Source organism: Pseudophryne corroboree, chromosome 5, assembly GCF_028390025.1.
Source record: "Pseudophryne corroboree isolate aPseCor3 chromosome 5, aPseCor3.hap2, whole genome shotgun sequence".
NCBI classification, from domain to species: Eukaryota; Metazoa; Chordata; class Amphibia; order Anura; family Myobatrachidae; genus Pseudophryne; species Pseudophryne corroboree.
In genome coordinates, this window is record NC_086448.1 from 281,638,401 (window position 1) to 281,663,091 (window position 24,691).

A 24,691-nucleotide genomic window follows, 5' to 3' on the forward strand; every position below is an offset into this window, starting at 1 on the left:
CCCGCGCAAGCCCTAGCGTGCACACTGGGCCGATATTCAGGAGTATGCGATCACATCTCAGATGCAACGCATACTGAATAAGGCCCAATGTAACAGAAAGAATTAGATGCTAGCACAAATGAACACAGCAGCGGATATAGGGGGTAATTCCAAGTTGATCACAGCAGGATTTTTAATAGCAATTGGGCAAAACCATGTGCACTGCAGGGGAGGCAGATTTAACATGTGCAGAGAGAGTTAGATTTGGGTGGGTTATTTTGTTTCTGTGCAGGGTAAATACTGGCTGCTTTATTTTTACACTGCAATTTAGATTGCAGATTGAACACACCCCACCCAAATCTAACTCTCTCTGCACATGTTATATCTGCCTCCCCTGCAGTGCACATGGTTTTGCCCAACTGCTAACAAAAATCCTGCTGCGATCCACTTGGAATTACCCCCATTGTTGCTTGGCCCAGTGGTACAGAGCCTTTCCACAGCATCGGTCCATTGACCAAAGTCAGCTCCATGGTTTCAAACTGCACTGATTTAATAACAATATTGATGTCCCTAATTTTAATATTGCCCAGCTGTTCACTACAGTCTTTAAAGTGCCACAGAACTGTATTCTGATTGTTTTCTGACTATGTCTATGGGTGATACTGAGCTGGGTATTTGTAATACACTAGATTTTAATGTGTCCAGCAGTTAAATGCCCCTTGAAATTGTATTCAAATCAGTTTCCATTATTAAAAAATGCCTTCTGAAGATTTTATTATTTGTTTTGAGTTAACTCGTCCTGCAGCCTGTAAGAATATATGTCACTCAATAAGTGTGTTAAGAGACTGAAACTTAGAATGGGTGGAAATAAATAATCAGAGTACAGTACCTTTAGCCCTAGTACTCCACATGATAATATAGAACATCATCTTCTTAAGAAGCATCAGTGCTAACATGATAGTGTTTCTGGAGATGGCTTGCTCCTGGCAGGTACATTTTTATGACTAAGGGAATGACATGGACCACAGTAAATTTTTCTTGTATATTAAAAATCGGTCTGGCCTCCTGACTATGTTGGATTTGGACAAACCTTCAATGAAACAAATTGAGCTGTAATCTATTCTAAAGTACAAATTGCATAAACTGAGGCTAGAATATCATAAAACCTTTAGCTATCAATGTGATTTGCTATTTCTTCTTTGCTCATTTTAGTTTCCTATTTCACGTCTGAGAGAATTTATGGTGCTTACAGAGAAGGCAGAGTACATATACTAATAGGCAGTTCCCTTGTTGGGGCTAATTCAGACCTGAACGCTAGGCTGCGTTTTCATACAGCCTGCGATCAGGTCTAAACTGCACATGCGTATGTACTGCAATGCGCAGGCGCGTTGCACGGGTACAAATCGGATCACCGTTCAGCGATGGATTTGTGCGAAGAATCCATTTGCACAGCTGTTCGCAAGGAGATTGACAGGAAGAAGGCGTTTGTGGGTGGCAACTGACCGTTTTCAGGGAGTGTCTGGAAAAACGCAGGCGTGTCCAAGCGTTTGCAGGGAGGGTTCCTGACATCAATTCCGGCCCCGGACAGGCTTATGTGATCGTAGTGGCTGAGTAAGTCCTGGGCTACGCAGAGACTGCACAAGATCTGTTCGTACAGCTCTACTACACATGCAATCGCACATTTGCACAGCTAAAATACCCTCCCCCTGTAGGCAGCGACTATCTGTTCGCAGCAGTGCAAAAATCGCTTGCTAGCGATCAGGTCTGAATTAGGCCCAGAATTAATACTAGAGCAGATTTGAGATTCAAATTAATAGGAAAAATTTATATGTAAATGGGATTTCTTCTAGAACTTGTGCACCGATTTATACCATTATTTAAATTCCCAATTATGGTTCTTACTTCTCTCGCACACCCAACAGCTAATGTTTTCAGGATTTCTATAATAATGAAAAGGTGGCTTACTGTAGGCTACTTGGCTGGGTCAGTAATTATCCTTTCTGTTTCCACAGACAGAAAACAAAAGCTACACGAGGGGTGCATGAGGACCAGGTTTGGGAAATACCAATCACACTAAGCTACATTTGGTCAGTGGGGCAACAGCTTTCTATTTCCCCCCAGCCTAACATATGCTCAATGCCAGATGTGCTTATCAAAACATAATCAAAATGAAAAGTGTAATGCAAAGTCAGATAGGCATTACTTAACGATATTACATACTAATGAGCAGAGGGGTTGTAAAAGTGACAGTGAAATGAATTACCGTACTGATTTATTGTGGACAGAACAATTATAAGAAACATTTGGAAATAGTGCTTTCTTAGCAAGGATAACCATAAAAATAAAGTGCAAAGGACTGTGGTGTAAATGTAGGAAGTGCTGCTATCCCAGGGGTTCTCAAACTGTGTGTGGGACACTTGCAGGGATGCCTTGGATTGGTGGTCCAGGAGCAATTAAAATTATTTATGGTCAGTGTAATAGTCAAAACCAGTGCTGTTGGCTGCCAATCATAAAACATGTGGACAAACATAAGCGAATGCTGTCCCTTACCACATATCTCAGTTAAACTGACCCTAAGGATGACATATAAACACAATTGACTTAATTAAAAATGTTTTTTCTAATTTTTTCAGTAAGAAACTCTTGGCCCCTGGGTGCCGTGAAAAAAATTCTGATACTCTAGGGCGCCATGATTCAAAAAAGTTTGGGAACCACTGTGCTATAACCTTTTTCTGGTGTTATACCAGTTCTCCAAAATGTATTACAAGGCAGACAGTGGAGTCTTCATATTCTGTTAATAACATTGCCGTCATAACCATAGGAGAAGATGTACTAAGCAGTGAAATGAGTGGAGATGTGAGCCAGTGGAGAAGTTGCCCATGGCAAACAATCAGCATTGAAGTAGCATTTATAATTTGCATACTATAAAATTATACAGAGCAGATGATTGGTTGCCATGGGCAACTTTTCCACTGGCTCACTGCTTAGTACATCTCCCCTATAATATGGGTTACTCATACCCCTTTCAGACTGCCAGCTATGAACACGTGTTATTGTCACATGAAGGCACATAACCCGTGATCATGTGCGCTCTGAAAGGTGCCAGGGTTGAAATACCTGGACGAGCAACCCGGTGTTTTCAACTCGTGTAGCGAGCGGGGTTGAACACGTGTGCGGTGTGAATGGGAGCGGGGTCGATGCTACCCATTTCCCGTTCACAGTGTGTGTACGGGCGACGCTTGGAGATCATCACCGCATGTTGCTTACATCGGCGGCAGGGCGAATGAGGCGGGAAGCTCCCTGGGAGCTCCTGTGTCAGGCTCCTGGGTACGACCCGCTTTAGGCAGTCTGAAAGGGTTATAACTAGTCTCAGCATCAGTTTCCAATATCCTTGTGCATGCGCTGTTGGCCCACAGTGAGATCACATAGACTTGGAAGATCTTAAACATGCGCACTGCTCCCACAAGGACCCATTCTGGCTCTAGGCTGATACGATGCAGACAGTACAGAGGTCGCTGGAGAGGTGACATATTGTAACACCACTCCGGTGACTCTATAATACAGTTCAGCACTAAGCAGTCTATTCATGAAACTGCCAGTTCAGAAGTTGCCCATGGCAACCAATCAGTGTTGAGGTAACATTTATAAAGTGCATTCTATAAAATTATACATAGCAGCTGATTGGTTGCCATTGGCAACTTCTCCACTGGCGCACTTCTCCACACTTTTCACTGCTTCATGAACAGACCCCTAAGAAATTCTGCAATGTGATGAAGCAGCACATCTCTTATGCTGGCCATACACTTGTGCGATACCCTGCGACGCGACATCGCGGGGCATCGCACCGGCAGTTCAGGTGCGATGAAATCGCACATGTACTGCCAAAGTGATTACCATGCGATCATGCGATAGATCGCATGGTAATCACGTGATGGGCACGTCACCGCCTCTGGCCGCTCCCGGCGGGTGCCCATCGCACATCGCAGTGCGATATATCTCATGTGGGTTTAAAACCACATGCGATCGCACTGCGATGCGACAAATATTAAGTGCAGCACATAATATCTTGAGACGCGATATTCGACCGGCGTGCCCGCGCATCGCGTCTCAAGGTACCTAAAAGGTGCATACAATCCTTCGCTTTCTCTCACAGATGTGGTCGAAATCGAAGGATAGCACCGATTATCTCATAAGTGTATGGGCACCATTAGTGATGAGAAAAGGGCAATGCTAGTACATTGACCACTATGTGCCATATATAACTCTATAAGTAGTACTCTGATGTGCCTGTATGTTAATATAACAGAAATACAATAACCACGTACTGTATGACAACACTTACCTGATGGTAAATATTCTCCCAGTTGTCCCTGAGTGATCCCCAATTGCTTACAGTTGATGCTTTTTTGTCCAAATATACCCTGATGTGTTCTTCTAGTTCCCGGTTCACCTGTTCTAAAGCTTTCACTTTATCTGTGTACTCCACCAGGCAACCATTCAAAGATTCAAAAGTGGGGACTCTTCCTCTCTCCAAACCTTGGGCTACAGGAACAGGTGGGCCAGAGCTACGTAGCCCCTGCATAAAAACACTGCTGATGCCCAGGGCACGTCGAGATACTCGAGTACCAAGACTGCTTACACCCCCAGTTGGGACGCTGCATACATAAACCCCAGGGGGCCTGGGCAGGCTACTGGCACTGCCAATGGTGACCCTATGGTTGGTAATCCCAGAAGACTCTCCAGAGGATAAAGGGTGCTGTTGCCCCAAGATAGATGATCTACGCCTTGGTAAAGGCATGGCTGCAAGAGAACCTCACCACACTGTCCCTGCTCTCACACACTCTGGATTCCCTTCTCAATGCTAGTTTAGTTTTTGTTTTGTTGTTGCATTTTTGGGATTACATCTTGTCATATGCATTTCTAGAACATCATGTTTGTACTGTTTGTCATGGAGCATTCTATCGCTTTGTTACATGACAGTCCCTGCCTCAGCAGTTCATTTCAGGAATAATCTGTTTGTTGCAAATAAATGTCGAATGGAAAACAGTGAAAGAGAGTAAGTGCACAATTTAGACGTGTCAGTTTTATTTTGGCACCCTACATAGAGAGGTTTAACACTTTCTACACCTTTTGATATGTCATCTTTTTGTATAACAAATCACAATCAAAAGCATGCTATGTAATTCTGTAATTCAGAATACATTCTAATATGTTAAATACTTTGCCTAATTCAGATCTGATCACAGCAGCAAATTTGTTAGCTAATGGGCAAAACCCCATGTGGGGGTCATTCCGAGTTGATCGTAGCTGTGCTAAATTTAGCACAGCTACGATCATCTTCCCTGACATGCGGGGGGACGCCCTGCACTGGGCTAGCCCGCCCCACATGTCAGTGCCGACCCCCCTCCCCCGCAGAAGTGCAAAGGCATCGCACAGCGGTGATGCCTTTGCACTTCAGGAGTAGCTCCCGACCAGAGCAGCTTTAGCGTGCTGGCCGGGAGCTACTCCTCGCTCCCCAGCCCGCAGCGGCTGCGTGTGACATCACGTAGCCGCTGTGGCCAGCCCCCCGTTCGGTCCGGCCACGCCTGCGTTGATCGGACCGCGCCTACGAAACGGCGGGCAAACACCACCGTTTCGCCCCCTTCCGCCCAGAGACCAACTCTGCCTGTCAATCAGGCAGAGGCGATCGCTGTCGTACTACGGCCTTTGGCCGTCTGGCATGCGCCGGGTCACTACGGCACCGGCGCATGCGCGGTAGAGACCCGTTCGTTCGGCTGCGATAAATAGCAGCGAGCGAACGGGTCAGAATGACCCCCCATGTGCACTGCAGGTGAGGCAGATATAACATGTGCAGAGAGAGTTAGATTTGGGTGGGGTGTGTTCAAACTGAAATCTAAATTGCAGTGTAAAACAAAAGTAGCCAGTATTTACCCTGCACAGAAACAATATAACCCACCCAAATCTAAAGGTGGGTACACACTAATAGATATATCTGCAGATCAATTGATCTGCAGATATATCTATACTGCCCGATCCGTCGGGGACTGACGTCATGAACTGGGCGGGCGTGTACACACTAATAGATATATCTGCAGATCAATTGATCTGCAGATATATCTATGGACGGATTGGGCAGTGTGTTAAGCATACACACTGCCCGATCCGTCGGGGACTGACGTCATGAACTGGGCGGGCGTGTGTACATGCCCGCCCAGTTCAGCTGTCAATCACCGCCGGCCGCCGCAGCATGTGTACACAGTACCCAAACTGGCAAACACAGCCTTAAAATGGTTCTGTTCCATTTTAAGCACAAAAATTTCTTCAGCCAGTATAAAAAAAGCGGGAAGACCACGCACCATTGAAGGGGCGGGGCTTCACTATGAGAGGATCCAGCAGCTCACCAGCACCATTTTCCCTCTGCAGTGGACACAGACGCTGACTGACAGGGACACGCAGCTCCTCCGATGTGACTCCAGATTACCTCAGCGGTACCAGGGGGTCATAGCAGGAGGGTAGCGATTTTAAAGTACTAATTCCCCAATCTGGGTACTTAGTCTGCGACCTGGTTGGCATTAGCGATAAGGGGGCTCTGGGCTGGCTCCAAAATACTCTGCGTCTCCCTGGAAGGGCTCTTTGTGGGTTAATTGTGCTTTTAACCTTTCCTCTGTGTGTGTGTTGTCTCATTTACATTATGTCAGGCAAAGAGTGTGTTTCATGTATGGTGGAGTGTTCCTCTTCCCCAGGGAGCTCACTACTATGTACTCAGTGTAGTGCACCATCTCAGGCTAGCGGGGCTGAACCAGTGTGGCTGGATTCCCTCAAGGGAATGATTTCAAATATCTCTAAGAAATTGTCCCTCAATAAGAAAGAGATGCAATACTTAAGACAGTCTGTGGATGAGATTATGAACAGAGACTCAGTCCCCAAACAAGCGTCTCAGTCCCTTGCCATTTGTCCACAAAAACTAACTCTGGTCCATATCCTGCAGTCTGACTCTGACGCTGAGGGATCAGACATGGAGGAGGGGGAGGTGGATTCAGAAGGGGAGGTCGCTGCTCTCTCACAGGGAATACAGGTTCTTATAGAGGCTATCAGAGATGTGCTACAAATTCCTGATAAGGTGACAGAGGAGTGTGAGGCAGGGGCGGAACTACTGGCGGGGCAGGCAGTGCATTGCACTGGGGCCCCGCCGCACTCAAGGGCCCACAGCCGCCGGCCGGCATTACATGAATGAGTCACAATGACTCATTGTATGTCATGCCGCAGCCGCACACCAGCGCTCCCGTGACCCGCCCGTCATAAGGAACGATTCTGGCCACCCGCACACGAAGGAGGGAGGAGGGTCCGTCCCTCCCTCCCTCATATACAAACAGGTCACAGTCTCGACTCTCAGTGAAGGAGAGAGCCGCAGCAGCGCTTTGTTACTGGTGGAGGCGCTGCTGCTGCTGCTCCTCTGCTTCACTATAGGCTGTCTCTGAGAACAGCCTATAGGGAAGCAGAGGGGCAGCAGCAGCAGCGCCTCCACCAGTAACACAGCGCTGCTGCGGCTCCCTCCTCCACCTCCCTCCTCCTTCTTCACTACTGCCCGGGAAGCTGCACCGAGGAGCCTGAGCCAACAGAGAGGGTAAGTATAATTCTTCTTTCTTTCTTTCTTTCTTTCTTTCTTTCTTTCTTTCTTTCTTTCTTTCTTTCTTTCTTTCTTTCTTTCTTTATTTGTTGGGACTGCCTGCCGCAATGTGTAAATAGGGGGGACTGCCTGCCGCTATGTATAAAAATGGGGAATCTGCCTGCCGCAATGTAAAAATGGGGAATCTGCCTGCCGCAATGTAAAAATGGGGAATCTGCCTGCCGCAATGTAAAAATGGGGAATCTGCCTGCCGCAATGTGTAAAATGGGGAATCTGCCTGCCGCAATGTAAAAATGGGGAATCTGCCTGCCGCTATGTATAAAAATGGGGAATCTGCCTGCCGCTATGTGTAAAAAGGTAGAATCTGCCTGCCGTAATGTGTAAAAAGGGCATGCTATCTGCCGTTATGTGTAAAAGTGTATGGTGTCTGCCGTAATGTGTAAAATGGGGACGCTGTCTGCCGTAATGTGTAAAATGGGGACGCTGTCTGCCGTAATGTGTAAAAAGTGCACGCTGTCTGCCGCTATGTGTAACGAGGGCACGCTGTCTGCCGCTATGTGTAACGAGGGCACGCTGTCTGCCATTGTGTAAAAAGTGTATGCTGTCTGCCGCTATGTGTAACGAGGGCACGCTGTCTGCCGGTATGTGTAAAAAGTGCACGCTGTCTGCCGTTATGTGTAAAAAGGGGAATCTGTTCGCTGTAAGGAGTAAAAGGGTCTCTACCTGGTGTAGTGGTGCTACTGTGCGGCGTAATTTGAAGAATGGAGACTACTGTGCACCGTTTTATGAATTGGTATTATTTTGTGGACACACCCCTTCCCCACGAAGCCACGCCACTATGTATTTTTGCGCGCGCCTACGGCGCGCACTGCCCATGGGGTGGACTTGGGTGGGATGGGGGGGGGGGGGGGGCCCAAAGCATTTTGTTGCACCTGGGCCCACCGCTTGCTTGTTCCGCCACTGGTGTGAGGAATCTTATTTTAATGTAAAAAAGAAGTCCTCTGTCACTTTTCCTGTGTCAAAGGAATTGAATACCCTGTTTGAAGAACCGTGGGTAAATCCTGATAAGAAATTTCAAATCCCTTAAAGGTTACTCTCATCTTTTCCTTTTCCTCCTGAGGAGAGGAAAAAATGGGAAAGTCCACCGATAGTGGATGCATCTGTGTCCAGGTTGTCACGGAAGATTGTGTTACCCGTCCCTGGTGCAGCCTCCCTGAAGGACGCTGCTGATAGTAAGATTGAGACTACACTCAAATCCTTGTACACAGCGGCTGGGGTGGCTCAGAGACCCACTACAGCATGTGGTCGGGTGATCTTATTGAAGGGCTGGATTCCTTATCTCGGGGGGGGGGGGGGGGGGGGAGATTGTATTACTCCTGCTACATATACAGGACTCTGCGAACTTTATGGTGGAAGTCATAAAAGAGGTAGGTGTGTTTAATGCACGCACCACTGCTATGGCAGTGTCAGCACGCAGGGGCTTGTGGTTACATCAGTGGACTGCGGACGCGGACTCCAGGAAAGGCGTGGAAGGCCTAACCTTCACAGGAGAGGCCTTATTTGGAGATGAACTGGACAAATGGATCTTCAAAGCTACTGCGGGTAAGTCCACATATCTTCCTTCTGCAGCTCCCCCAACCAGGAAGACCTACTCAGGACCTTCCCTACAGTCCTTTCGGACTGCCAAGTTTAAGGGCAAAGTCAGAGGATCTTCTACTGTCACCAGAGGCGCTAGAAGTAAACCACGCAAACCAGCAGCTGCCGGTTCTCAGGAACAGTGCTCCAGTTCTGCTTCCTCAAAGCCTTCTGCATGACGGTGAACCGCGTGGCCTGGAAGACTGGCAGGTGGGAGCCCGGCTAAAGAATTTGTCACATCTGGTCAACATCATGCCAGGATCCCTGGATCATAGATCTTATTTTCTATCAGAAACAATTGGCATCTCTTCCTGAGGTTCAGACATTCTTGAAAGGGGTTCTGCACATCCAGCCTCCCTTTGTGCCTCCCACGGCACCTTGAGATCTCAATTTGGTACTGCAGTACCTCCAATCGGACTGGTTTAACCTTTACAGGAGGTAGACGTAAAATATCTTACGTGGAAAACCATCACACTGTTGGCCTTGGCTTCTGCAAGACGTGTGTCGGAACTGGGGGCGTTGTCTCACAAGAGTCCCTATTTAATCTTTCATGAGGACAGAGCTGAACTCAGGACTCGTCATCAATTTCTTCCTAATGTGGTGTCGGCACTTCACATAAACCAACCAATTGTGGTTACGGTTGTGACCGATGCCTCTGTTACTTCAAAGTCTTTGGATGTTGTGAGGGCTTTGAAGGTGTATGCGAAGAGAACGGCTCGTCACAGGAAATCGGACTTGCTGTTTGTTCTTTACGATCCCAATAAGATTGGGTGTCCTGCTTCAAAGCAGGCTCACTATCCAGCATGCTAATTCCACGGAAGGCTTGCCGGTTCCAAAATCTGTACATGCCCACTCTACTAGGTTTGTGGGTTCTTCTTGGGCGGCTGCCTGGGGTGTCTCGGCTTTACAGCTCTGCCAAGCAGCTACTTGGTCAGGTTCAAACACGTTTGCAAAGTTTTACAAGTTCGATACCTTGTCCTCTGAGGACCTTCAGTTTGGTCAATCTGTCCTGCAGGACCCTCCCTCAGCACTCTCCCACCCGGTTTGGGAGCTTTGGTACATCCCCATGGTACTAAATGGATTCCCAGTATCCTCTAGGACGTAAGAGAAAATAGGATTTTAATTACCTACCAGTAAATCCTTTTCTCGTAGTCTGTAGAGGATACTGTTGTTTGGTTCAGCCGTTGCTGTTCCTGTTCCAAGTTTGGTTAGCATGGCTTTCCTCATGTTTGTGTGTGCTGGTTTGGACTCTCACCACTATCTTTTTATATCCTTCTCTCAAAGTATGTCCGTCTCCTCGAGCACAGTTTCCTAGACTGAGTCTGGTGGGAGCGGCATAGAGGGAGGAGCCAGCCTCAAATCAAATTGATAGACAGCTATCAAATTCTTAAAGTGTTCATGGCTCCTAGTGGACCCGTCTATACCTCATGGTACTAAATGGATCCCCAGTATCCTCAACGGACTACGAGAAAAGGATTTACTGGTAGGTAATTAAAATCCTATTATATAAATGTAAAAGCCCTCACTCATTCATTGACTGACTCATCACTATTCTTCAGGTGGGAAATAGGAAAACTATGTAATTAGAATTTTAATAAACCTTCCCTAAGAAGATGAAAAGGGGGTTGACATATTGATGTCATTACCGATGCGTGGCTTGCGTTGGGTGAACAATAATGCCCAAACGGACAATCAGATGAAAATTTGGATTGCACCTCCAATTGGTACAATTTAATAAACTACAAAAATGGTCCTGTCACTTTTTACCGTATCTGCTACAGGTGCTCCTCGGGTAAGGCCAAGAACCATGGATTAATATTTACTGTATTTACATTAAGGGGGGAATTCAAATCTTATCGCACCCCCTATCTCCCATCTAAAGTGACACGAGATAGAGGGGCGATATTCAAATGCCCCCCGTTATCACTCTGATCGCACCCATTGTAGTCGGGTTTAGGCTTGCAAAGCACCCAAGCCTGACTAAAGTAATAGGCACGATCATGAAAAGACCAGTTTGGGGGCCCAAACAGGTTTCTTTACGCACATTTCAGCTGAAATGAACTTGTCGCGCCCATCGGCAGTAACATTAGAATACTGCCGGCGGGCGCGATTGCGTCCGAGAGGGAGGAGAGAACATTTGAATCTGGCCCTTAGACTTCTCAAATTTACATCTTTATAGATTTACCACATTTTTAACACTCTTTTATATTTACAACTGTGAAAATCAGAAACTCCCGTGTGAAGAAGCGGTAGAACAGCTAGTATATGTATAAGTGCAGATATCTTAGCAACACACATTTGCAAATATATGATAAGCCATAAGCCACCCAGGTAGAATTTTTGGCCAGGTGAGTGTAGTAGAACACTTTTCCACAATCCATGTAGCAGAAGGTGATGCAGCCCAAGTACTTATAAATACCGCCTTGGTGAATTTGGACATGAGAGTGTTTGTGATTGGTCACATCCTTGAGCACTGTCCAATTTTTGACAGTCAAACTTGTTGACATGACGTTATCATCATACACTTCGACAAGTTGGCAATGAATTTCAGCTGCTGATGTGCTTTTTAGACGCGGACATCTGATCACACTATGCACCTTAAAGTTTGACCATGTTTCCGCAAGCCCCGCCATCTTACAACTCCAACAGGGATTAAAGTGGGCTGGAATGGTGCGGAAACTGCTTTCTGTCACTTGTATTTGGAAGCAGAACGCGCTCCGCCTCCGCCAGCCCACCCTGCCCATCCACTTTGTACATGCAGTTCCTGGTTGATAACAGCGCGCCTCCCACATTGACAGAGGAGGCGGGTGGCACTAGACAGTAACTCACTTAGCCCGCAGCGCCTCCCACAGCCAGTCCGCACTCCAATGGCACTAGTGGCGAGAATGAGATGGCACATGATATGCTGTCATTGTGCGTTCATCTATCCTGCCGTGCACAGAGGAGCCACTGGCAACATGAGAAGAGACAGGTGGACCTATATGGATGCCATGTACTAGAGCACAAGAAAGAAAGAGGTGGCACATGAGGGAAGAAAAGCTGGGGAGTGTTACATGAAGGAAGACCGGCTGGATAGCGGGGGTACATGAAGAAAGATACAATGTATGGGGGGGCACGTGAAGGAAGACACACTGTATGGGGGACACATAACGGAAGACTTTCTAGCGGGGTGGTACATGAAGGAAAACAGGCTGGATTGGAGGGCACATGAAGGAAGATACACTGTATGGGAGGTACATTAGGGAAGACAGGCTACAAGAGGGAAACACAAGGGATAACCTGTGTCGAGGGGGAGAGCTGTGTGAGGGATAAGCGGTGTCAGGGGGAGAGCTGTGTCAGGGCGAGAGCTGTGTGAGGGATAATCTATGTGAGGGGGAGAGCAGCGTGAGGTATAAGCTGTGTCAGGGCGAGAGCTGTGTGAGGGATAATCTATGTGAGGGGGAGAGCAGCGTGAGGTATAAACTGTGTCAGGGCGAGAGCTGTGTGAGGGATAATCTATGTGAGGGGGAGAGCTGTGTGAGGTATAAGCTGTGTCAGGGCGAGAGCTGTGTGAGGGATAATCTATGTGAGGGGGAGAGCTGTGTGATGGATAAACTGTGTCAGGGCGAGAGCTGTGTGAGGGATAATCTATGTGAGGGGGAGAGCTGCGTGAGGTATAAGCTGTGTCAGGGCGAGAGCTGTGTGAGGGATAAGCTGTGTCAGGGCGAGAGCTGTGTGATGGATAAGCTGTGTCAGGGCGAGAGCTGTGTGAGGGATAATCTATATGAGGGGGAGAGCAGCGTGAGGTATAAGCTGTGTCAGGGCGAGAGCTGTGTGAGGGATAATCTATGTGAGGGGGAGAGCTGTGTGAGGGATAAGCAGTGTCAGGGCTAGAGCTGTGTGAGGGATAAGTGGTGTCAGGGCGAGACCTGTGTGAGGTATAACCTGTGTGAGGGATAAGCTGTGTGAAATATGAAAAGTTGCCTGAAGAGGTGAGTTCTCAGGGAACGCTTAAAGGTATGGAGGCTTGAGAAAAGTCTTGTGCTTGGGAGGGCATTGCACATAGTAGGTGCTCATGAAAAAAGTCCTGTAACCATTGATTGGAGTCGGTAATGCGTATATATGAGAGACGCAGATTTTGTGCATAATGGAAGGACAAGCTGGAAGATATTGTAAGATAAGAGAAGATATGTCTATTGGTGTAGTTTTGTTAATAGAATTATGTGTCAGTAGAAGTATTTTATATGGAAATTGATAACATACAAGCAGGGTTGGACTGGCCCACAGGGGTACAGGGGAAACCACCGGTGGGCCCAATTGCCGGGGGCCCACCCCCTCCTCTAGGGATCAGGTTCCAGACTGTGCTGTTACTAATCTAGTACATTATCTTGCATGCACTACAGTATTTACTGTATATATTTATCTAGGGGGCCAACACTTGCAAAATGGTTAGGCAAACCAATGTGGTGGCTTGGCACACCCCCTCTAGAGACTGGCCACACCCCTACACATGGGCACCTACCACTGCATTCCCCCGGTGGGCCCTACATGCCCCAGTGCGACACTGCATACAAGCATCCAATGGAGGAACTGACAGAGCGGAGCAGCAGAAGATTAATGTTTTGAAAGAAAGAGAGGGGCTAGGGGTGTGGTATCTGCCAGGTGGGTAAAAGGGGGAGGGGCTAGTGATGAGGCACTCACTGAGTGTAAGTGTGTCACCACCAAAATAGCCATATTAGTGCTTGGCACAAAAGAACAAATTGGGCAGTCACAGAAAGATACTGAGTCTAGTCCATGGGTGTCCATGAGAGCTATATGTGAGTCTCACATTTTGGATTCTTACAAAGGGGGAGATTTATTTATCAACGCATGGAGGGCCAGATGTACTAACCTTTGGAGAGTGATAAAGTTTAGAAAGATAAACTACCAACCAATCAAACAAAGCCTATAATATGACAGTTAGTAGCTGATTGGCTGGCATTTTATCTCTCTCCACTTTATCTTTCTCCAAGGCTTAGCACATCTCCTCAAAAGGGGTGTATCACGTTTGTAAGCAAAGCAAAAAAGCAAGTAACTGGGTTAACCATGTTGCACTGCAGGTTGGGCAGATGTAACATGTGCAGAGATTTATATTTGGGTGGGATGTATTCAAATTGAAATCTAAATTGCAGTGTAAAAATAAAGCTGTGGGCTACATACAAAAGAAGCCAGTATTTACCCTGCACAGAAAAAATGTAACCCACCCAAATCTAAATCTCCCTGCACATGTTACATCAACCCCACCTGCAACATGGTTTTGCCCAGTTGCTTGCTTAGTACATCTGCCCCAGAGATAGAGAGAGAAAGTACCAACCAATCAGCTCCTGTCATTTTACAGACTTTGTAGTTATAGAGTAGCCTTCATAAAAGATTATTTGGGATTACATGAAGAGACAGAAGGATTTGAGCCAGCCTACATCCACAGAAGATCTGTGGTTAGTTCTCCAAGATGTTTGGAACAACCTCCCTGCCGAGTTCCTTCAAAAACTGTGTGCAAGTGTACCTAGAAGAATTGAATCTGTTTTGAAGGCACAGTGTGGTCACACCAAATATTGATATGATTTAGATTTCTCTTCTGTTTATTCACTTTGCATTTTGTTAATTGATAAATAAACCATTAATACCACTTTTAGACAGAAATGTCTGAAAGTCCCAGCAATTACCCGGCATTTCAATGCCGGGTCATTTTGCCGGCACCTGCCCGTGTCATTTTTCCGGCACCTGCCCGTGTCATTTTTCCGGCACCTGCCGGTTCATTTTGCCGGCACCTGCATGACCCCCTCTTTCACACAGACATGCAAATTACCGGGTCGAGAATTTCGACCTGGTAATTTGCAGATCAACATGGGTATTTTGTCTGTGTGAAAGGGTCAACCCGTGTCGAATTACCAATGTCTCCGACCCTGGTAGATTCCAGGGTAGAAGTCCTGGGAGTTACAACCTGGGTCCACCCTTTCACACAGAAAAAGGACCCGTGTGTTTTATGAAATTACCGGGTGGAACTGCTTCACCCGGTAATTTCTGTTTCTGTCTGAAAGGGGTATAACACTTCTATTTTTGAAAGCATTCCTACTTTGCAGCTTTTTTTCCACACTTGCCTAAAACTTTTGCACAATACTGTATTTTAACATTTGACTGAAATTTGACTTTCTTTATGTTTAGTGGTCCCTTAATGTATTGCTGTTTTATTGCTAAATTTGATGTCACTTGTTGGGTTTTAGAACATTTAATTTGATAATTTTAAAGAAAAATAATAGTTGAATCTGCACCTAGGGGGTCATTCCGAGTTGATAGCTAGCTGCATTTGTTCGCAGTGCAGCGATCAAGCTAAAAATCGGCAGTTCTGCGCACGCGTATGCGGTGCAATGCGCACGCGCGTCGTACGGGCACAACGAACGATGTAGTTTTGCACAGGGTCTAGCGAAGCATTTCAGTCGCAGTGGTGGCCGCAGTGTGATTGACATGAAGTGGGCGTTTCTGGGTGTCAACTGACCGTTTTCAGGGAGGGTTTGTAAAAACGCAGGCGTGCCAGGAAAAACGCAGGCGTGGCTGGGCAAACGCTGGACGGGTTTGTGACGTCAAAACAGGAACTGAACAATCAGAAGTGATCACAAGCGCTGAGTAGGTTTTGAGTTACTCTGAAACTGCACAAAAAAACTTTGTAGCCGCTCTGCGATACATTCGTTCACACTTCTGCTAAGCTAAAATACACTCCCAGTGGGCGGCATAGCGTTTGCACGGCTGCTAAAAACTGCTAGCGAGCGATCAACTCGGAATGACCACCCTAAAACCAACTCACGGTATTCAAAAAATGTTTGATCTTATGTGGTGATATGGGGCCACTCATTGCTGGTGAGGTCCCTAGTATGGTGCAGTAGTTGACATGCTGTAATTGAATAACGTCAGAGGCTATTTATAGCATAATTAGGGGTTCCAAGGGTTGGTGGAAATAATTTTCACTTGTACATTTTATTCTAAACTTGTATAAATATATATTACTCTTCATTTTATTTGTTCCTGTTTATTTGCTTATCCATAATCCTGTGGGTGTGTGGAGTCTGCTTTCTGGTTGTTATTTGGTTACTCATTTTTCATGCTGTCCCAGCACCTGTGTGTACTGGGAACAGCAAGCTACAGAATAATCAGTTACTACCCAGAAAGTATTGTGATGTAGCTGCAGGTATTTATGTTCCAAAATAATCTGTTCACGTGTAATTATGGATAGAACTAGTTGACTAGAATTTATTAGCATACAGTATGAGCTCCATAACTACTTACAAGTTACAACGCATTAGTGATTACATCTGGGACACATTTTTCAAGAAAACTGCTGCGCAGCAAACAAGGTGGATTTATGAACTTAGTTTCATAGGGATGTGTGTTTGACACCACAATCTTCCCATGTCAGTATGACAGAGACCTCTCGTCATCCCTGATTATGGGTCTGATTCAGGTCCAGACGCAGGTCTGGCAGCAGACTAAGGGGGACATGTACTAAGCAGTGATAAAAGTGGAGAAGTGAGCCAGTGGAGAAAATGGCCATTGCAACCAATCAGCTGTTCTGTATATGTATATAGTATGCAAATTATAAATGTTACGTCAATGCTGATTGGTTGCCATAGGCAGCTTCACCTCTGGCTCACTTCTCCACTTTTATCACATGTCTCCCTAAAGTACCTATGTTTGGTACTGCGCATGTGCATAGTACAATTGCAGATGTCAAGTGATTGGGGGTGGGGCGTGGACAGCAGCCATTTCTCAAAATGGAGACGTATCACATCTATTTTGTGGGATTGCCAAAGTCAGGCTCTCCATCTTTTAACTGAGATTTCCTGGTCACTTGGAAGGGCCTGAAGCAGCTGGCCTTATCACCTTGTGGGTCACTCAGTTGGCCGAAGGTGTCGCAAGTGCGACTACTTATACCAGACACCTCCTGCTAAATTACCATATTTTAAATATAGGGATTTTTGTTACTTACCGTAAAATCTCTTTCTCTGATTCCATCTGGGGGACGCTGCGCTGTTACTTGTGGGGTTAGAGTGTGTGGATGGGAGTTTGGCACAGAACCTATCAAAACTAACTCCTCCCCCTCTAACCCCTCCCATCTCCAGCCTACCACCAGATCACCTCAGTTAACGTTTAGCAAAGCCGGAGGAGATGAGATAGAACCTGACCAAGGAAACCAGACAAAAATACGGGAGGGATCGCAGCGTCCCCCAGATGGAATCAGAGAAAAAGAGATTTTACGGTAAGTAACAAAAATCCCTATTTCTCTTTCATCCATCTGGGGGACGCTGCGCTGTTACTTGTGGGATTTCCCAAAGCAAGCTAATTAGAGGAGGGAGACGTGGACGGCTTAGCCGTCCGTAAAATCTGACGCCCAACAGAGGCAGACTCCAAACCAAAAGTATGGAAACGGTAGAACTTTGTGAAGGTATGCACAGAAGACCAGGTTGCCGCTCGACATAACTGCTCGACGGACACTCCACCGCGCACAGCCCAAGAGGCCCCAACAGCTCTAGTCGAATGAGCCCTCAAAGAATCAGGAATAGGTAACGCTGAAGAAACATAAGCCTGTCTAATAGCAGAGGTAACCCAGCGCGCCACTGTATTTTTAGAGGCCGGCCAGCCACGCTTGGGCGCAGCAAACAAAATCAGTAAAGTATCCGTACGTCGAATAGATTCTGTACGGGACAAATATATGCGTAAAGCTCTAACAACATCTAAGGAGGCCAAATGGCAATCCCCTCCAGCAGATTCTGGAACAAACGCCGGAAGAACAATGTCCTGATTCATATGGAAAGCCGATACCACTTTAGGCAGAAAAGAAGGCTTTGTACGCAAAACCACTCGATTGTCGTGAAAAAACAAAAAAGGCGGCCTGCAAGAAAGGGCTGCCAACTCAGAAACACGCCTAGCGGAGGCAATGGCCAAGAGAAAAACCACTTTAAGAGTAAGAAAACGTAACTCAACAGAATTTAATGGTTCAAACGGAGGCTTCTGGAGAGCCTGAAGAACCAGATTTAAATCCCACGGTGGAACCGGAGGTATAAAGGGAGGTTGAATCCTGAGTACACCCTGAAAGAAGGTCTGAACTTCCGGAATGACAGCCAATCTTTTTTGAAAAAGTACCGACAGTGCTGAAACCTGTCCCTTAAGAGAAGACAAACGAAGTCCCTTAGTCAGACCCTCCTGAAGAAAAGAGAGCAGACGAGGTAATTGGAAGAGGTGCGGGGACAACCCACGCCTTTCACACCAAGCAATGTAAATACACCATACCCTGTGATAAATACGAGACGCGACAGGCTTCCTAGCCTGAAGCATTGTTTTTACCCTGGACGAGATAACCCTTTAGCTCTTAAAATGTTGGATTCAAGAACCAAGCCGTCAAAGCCAGACGATCTAAACTCTGATGGTGACAAGGACCTTGTAAGAGGAGATCGGGTCGTAGAGGAAGACGGAACGGTTCTCCGACCACCATGCTCCGAAGAAGAGTGTACCACTGACGTCGAGGCCAGTCCGGTGTTACAAGAATGACTGGTAGACCCTCTCTGCGGATGCGTTGAAGAAGACGCGGTATCAAGGGAATTGGAGGAAACACATATCCGAGACGAAATCGCCACGGGGCTGTCAATGCATCGATTAGCGTTGCTTGAGGGTCTTGAGTGCGAGAGCCGTACTGAGGTAACTTTCGGTTTAGGCGGGATGCCATGAGATCGATATCGGGTGTGCCCCACTGAGACACCAGGGTCAGAAAGACTTCTTGATGAAGTTCCCATTCCCCCGGATGTATCGTGTGGTGGCTTAAGAAATCTGCTTCCCAGTTGTCTACCCCTGGAATGTGAATTGCGGATATGGTCGGAATCCACTTCTCCGCCCACTGTAGAATATGTGTGACTTCCTTCATGGCTCTCCAACTGCGAGTTCCTCCCTGCTTGTTTATGTAAGCTACTGCTGTTGCGTTGTCTGATTGGATGCGTACTGGGTGACCCCTGTCCTGTATTTGAACCAGAGAATACCGAATTGCTCTTAACTCTAAAATGTTGATTGGTAGCCTTGATTCCTGAACGCTCCATAGCCCCTGGAGATGCTGAGACTGAAATACCGCCCCCCAACCGGTGAGGCTGGCGTCCGTGGTGACCATCATCCAATCCCATACCATGAACGGTGCTCCTTTGGTCAGATTTGGACTGTGAAGCCACCAAAGTAGAAACTGTCGAGTCTGAACCAACAGCCGGCATAATTGCAAGTCCAGATGTGGACCCGTCTGATTCCAAGAGCCCAGAATCTGCGACTGAAGGGCACGAGCATGAAATCTGGCATATGGTACCGCCTCGAACGCTGCTACCATCTTGCCCAACACCTGCATACATCTGAGAAACGACACCCTTGGCAATTGTAAGAGAGAGCGAATCCTGGACCTGAGATCCTGAATCTTGTCCGGAGGTAGAAAAACCCTCTGCCTCCTTGTGTCGAACAGGAGACCTAGAAACACTATCTCCTGAGAGGGAGGCAGGGAAGATTTTTGGAAATTCACAATCCATCCGAAGGATTGCAGAGTGGCCGTGGTGCGCTGTAGGTGCAGTTGAAGAAGTTCCGGCGAGGAAGCTTTTAGAAGTAGATCGTCCAGACAGATAAGGAGTAATGTTGATCTCCTGGCCTCTGAGGACCGCTACCACGTGACCCAATATTTTTGTAAATACTCGAGGGGCCATGGAAAGACCGAAGGGAAGAGCCTGAAACTGGAAGTGCCAGGGCCCTAGTGCGAACCTCAACAGACATTGGTGACCCGACCAAATTGGAACGTGGAGATAAGCGTCCTTTATGTCGATAGATGCCAAATAATCCTCTGGTTCCATGGCTGCGATGATTGAACGAATCGATTCCATTTTGAACTTCTGGACAGAAAGGTAAGGATTCAGGCACTTTAGATTTAAAATGGGCCGAAAGGAACCGTCCGGTTTGTTTACTAGAAAAAGACTTGAGTAAAACCCTTGACTGCGTTGAGTTCTGGGAACTGAACTAATTACTCCTTGTTTCAAGAGCGTGGAGTTATTGCTGAGTTATTGCTTGTCGTCTGGAGGGATCCCTCGGAAGAGGAGTGATGAAGAAACGGTTTGGAACAGGTTCTTCGAGATCTAAAATGTAACCTCGGGTTATGACTCCAGACACCCACTGATCCGGATGCAACAGGAGCCACACCTCTTTGAACTGTAGTAACCGCGCTCCCACTACCAAGGATCCCTCCAGGGGATTCCTTGCGTCATGCTGCAGGCTTGTCGGCAGGTTTGACTGCCGCTCTGCGAGGTGCTTGTGCGCCCCTACCACGGTACACGCCTCTACGTGGGAATCTTGAAAAGGCCGAAAGGACTGGAACCCGCCCCTACTCTGAGTACGGAAGGACCGAAACCTAGTCGCTCTTGACTTCTGAGGGGCAACTGGAAGAAACGGACTCTTACCACCTGTAGTATCAGAGATAATCTTTTTAAGCTCTGAACCAAAGAGGAACTCTCCTTCAAAAGGAACCGCTGTCAATGTCTGTTTTAAATCAGAGTCAGCGTTCCAAACACGAAGCCATAGCGCACGCCTTGCTGTAACCGCCTGAGCAGATACCCGCGACTGTAGTGAGACAGAGTCTAGTAAGGCCTCACCAACGAAGGTGACCGCCTCGGAGATCTGCTCAGCCAGCTGAATAGCCTCTGATGGGTCATCCGACTGCATGCCAGATACCACCTGGCCCAACCATTCATCAACGGCTTTAAGGACCCAGGCACTAGCAAGTATCGGGCGCAGAGAAATACCTGATAAAGCAAAAATGGATTTAAGAATAGCTTCAAGCTTCCGATCTGTTGGATCCTTTAATGTCACTGATTGTGCTGAAGGAATTACCGTAGCCTTCGCCAAATGAGAAATAGGAGCATCCACTCTCGGAGCAGTCTCCCAGAATTTTGTGTCTTCATATGCAAAGGGATACAAAAATTTTAATTTCTTAGGAGCCTGAAATCGTGAATCTGGCCTAAGCCAAGGTTCCTTCAAAATGTCTTCAAAATGAGTATAAGACGGAAAGACTACTACTTGTCTTTTCTGACACTTGAAGAAACCTGACGAAGTCTCCGCCTCCGCTGAATCCTGAATATTAAGAGTCTGACGGATGGCCTCAATCAATAATCTGACACCTGAACTTGTAGATAATTCCTCCTCTTCCCAGGCGGAAGTATCCTCCCACTCAGACTCCAGTTCACCCTCCTCCAGAGGAGCGGATACCGGATCCAAGTCCTCTCCTGGGAAGGTGATAGCGGCCACCGGATGCTGTCGCTTAGCGGCCGCCGAACTGGACGCGGACACCATCTTGTTAATAGACTGTGCCAAGTCTGCAATACTTTTTCCCATATTCCTTGCCCAAGGTGGCTCCATAGCCGACTGACCGGAATCCACCCCTGACTGTGATTGACGTAAATCAGCAATAGCGTCGGCCATGTTCCTGGCCCATAGAGGGACTGACTGATCTGCTGATACACTAGGCTGCTCTACTGTAGGTGTCACGGAGCATGTCCTGCAGAGCGAACCAGGATCCGTGCTACCCTTTGACAGCTTTGAACCACACTGAGAACAGGCAAAATATACAGCTGAGCCTGTCTTCCCCTTAGTAGGTCTGTCTGGCTTACTGGTCATTATTATTATTATTATTTTTTTTTTTTTAGTGACTTATTAAATAAAGGAAATTTCTATATAAGGCTTCCACCCTATACAATATGCTGACAAATTGTGTACCCCTCCTGTAAATCTCACAGTGTGAGTACTAAAACAACTGTAAAGAAATGTAAAGACAGCCTGTGGGAAACCTTGCAGGATACTACTTACAATATTATACTTGCTATTTTGCTGCTCCCCGCCTGTGAGATATACAGGGTGAGATGCTGTCCCTGTGTGTGTGTGGCGTCAGCGCAGTGTCCCCCGCTTCCACTCCGGCAGCAAGCAATAAGATGGCGCCTGAAGCTGGGACCCGCCCCCACAGAGTGAGGACGACGGACGCTACATGGCGGGAGCGCAATGCGGGAAGACGTCATCTCCCCCTGCATCCCGCCGCGGTTACCGCTCCCCTTCAGTGACCGGAGTGTCATACGTTCCCTTCCCTGAAGGGACCTTCCGCTCTCTGCGCTGTTACACTAGCGGCGGCGATCTGAGAGATCCCGTGCGCTAGTGCTGCCCGCACCGCGCTATACGTCCCCTTCTGTGAAGGGACCTTAGCGCTCTGTGCCGTGAAAAGAAAGCTAGCGGCGGTGATCTGAGTGATCCCGTCCGCTAGAACTGTGAATACAGTCTCCCCCCATAATAGAGGAACAGGGGGGGGGGGGGGATTAGGATCTTGTCCTCCCGTGACAGCTCTGTTTTTGCCTCCTCGGATCTGAGCCCGGAATGAGAAAGCCCCAGTGACCGCAGTATGGTGACTCCCCAGAGGCGCAAAAATAGGAGTGAGTAAAAGCATGCTGACTAACCCCACTCCTGTTATACTTGTCACCTGTGGACAGGGACTAAGTATAATTGAAGAAATCTAAAGAAAAGAAATAAAACCTAACTAAAAGTCTAGATAAGGAAATCTGTGCCTGTACTCCTCAGGCACAAAACTAAAACTGAGGTGATCTGGTGGTAGGCTGGAGATGGGAGGGGTTAGAGGGGGGAGGAGTTAGTTTTGATAGGTTCTGTGCCAAACTCCCATCCACACACTCTAACCCCACAAGTAACAGCGCAGCGTCCCCCAGATGGATGAAAGAGAAATGTGCGGGCAGCATACCGACGCTGGGATCCCGGCTGCCAGAATGCTGGCAGGGGGGCGAGTGCAATGAAGCTCTTTGCGGGCTTGGTGGCTCACTGTGTTCGCCCAGGTTCTATTCCCACTCTATGGGTGTCGTGGATACCCGTGAGTGGGATTATCCCCTGTTAGCCAGGATTCCGGCTGTTGACATTTTCAGTAGTCGGGATTCCGGCGTCGGTATCCTGAGCGCCGGGATCCCAACTGCCGGCAATGTAACCACATCCCTTTTTAATAAGTACATAATAATAACTAGGTGCTTCATCGCGCCCTACGGGCGCTCTTCACACCGTCGCAAGGGGCTACGCCCCTTTAACCCTTGCATGCCTATATGGGGTTCAATATTTGTATTATATGGAGTATTACCTGCATTCCTTTGTTAGTGGTTAAATATTGCACAATGAAAGCGCGTGCGATGGTGAAGGAGGCGCAGCCACTTGCGACGGCGTGAACAGCACCTGCAGGGCACGATGTACAGAATGAGCGGGTGCGGGGGGGACTGCTGATGGGGGAGGGTGTCTGTAGATGCTGCAGGTGGAGGGGGGGCAGATGCGGGGGGGCCCGGATGGGGAAGGGTTGGGAGGTGCTGCGGGTGGGGGAGAGACAGAAGAGTGAGGGCTGTAGATGGGGGAGGGGTACGGAGGCACTGCAGGTGCGGAAGGGGCAGGGGTGCCACGGGGGAGGGGCAGGTGCCGGTATGTTGCGGATGGGTGAAGGGTTCCGGAGGTGCTGTGGGATGGGAAGGGCCGGGGGTGGGGTAGGGGGTCCGGAGGCACCGTGGTGGGTGAGAGGCAGGTGCGGGTGGTGCAGCGGACGGGGAAGGGGGTCCGGAGGCGCTGCAGGTGGTGGAGGGGCAGGTGCGGAGGTGCCGTGGGTGGGTGAGGGGGGGACCGCAAATGGAGGAGGGTGTCTGCAGATGCTGTGGGTGGAGGGGGGCAGGTGTGGGGGGAGACATATATGGGGGGTGGATGGTGGAGGGGTTCTGGAGGTGCTGTGGGTGGTGGAGGGGTGGGGGAGTGGGAGCCGCTGGTGGTGTAGGGGGTCTGGAGGCACAGCGTGTGGGGGAGGCGTGGAGTGTCGCATGTGGTGGAGGGGAAGGTGCGGAGGTGTGGTGCATTGGGGAGGGGTCTGGAGGCGCTGCGGGTACTGTACCTGCCAAAAAGGTAGTTGGAGGGTATGCAGTAACAGGGCCAGGACAGAGGTGACAGGGTCAGATCAGGGCATACTTACCTACTCTCCCGGAAGCTGCAGGAGGCTCCCGTTTTTTGGGGTAGCCCCCCGCACCCCCGGAAGAGTGGGCAGGTCTCCCGCATCCTGCTCGCACCCTAGTGATGCGAGCAGGATGAGAGATAACCTCCCGCATTCGCGGGTCCGTCGGGTGGAGAAGGGGTTAAAATGACGCAAATCGCGTCATTTTAGCCCCGCCCCCTTCCCGCGGACCCGCAAATCGCGGCATTTCCCAATGCGGGGGCGGGGCTTAGTGATGTCACAGTCCGGCCCCGCCCCCCGAAGACACCTGCTGCGTCTCCTCTCCGGGCTTCTCCCGGAAAGGAGAATTAAAATGTAGGTAAGTATGGAACAGGGTTGACGGGGCCAGGATAGAAATGACAGGGACAGGATAG

The 24,691-nt window shown here is 48.2% G+C and overlaps 1 protein-coding gene across 1 annotated transcript in view; it reads right to left on the reverse strand.

Moving 5' to 3' along the window:
- Positions 1-4,783, reverse strand: part of BFSP2 (beaded filament structural protein 2) — a 125,383-nt gene extending 120,600 nt beyond the window's left edge. Inside the window, exon 1 of the mRNA XM_063924871.1 lies at positions 4,322-4,783. Within this exon, the coding sequence (XP_063780941.1) occupies positions 4,322-4,777 (456 nt within the window). The 5' untranslated portion in view covers positions 4,778-4,783. The remainder of the gene's footprint in view (positions 1-4,321) is intronic.
- Between the last annotated feature and the right edge of the window lie 19,908 nt (positions 4,784-24,691).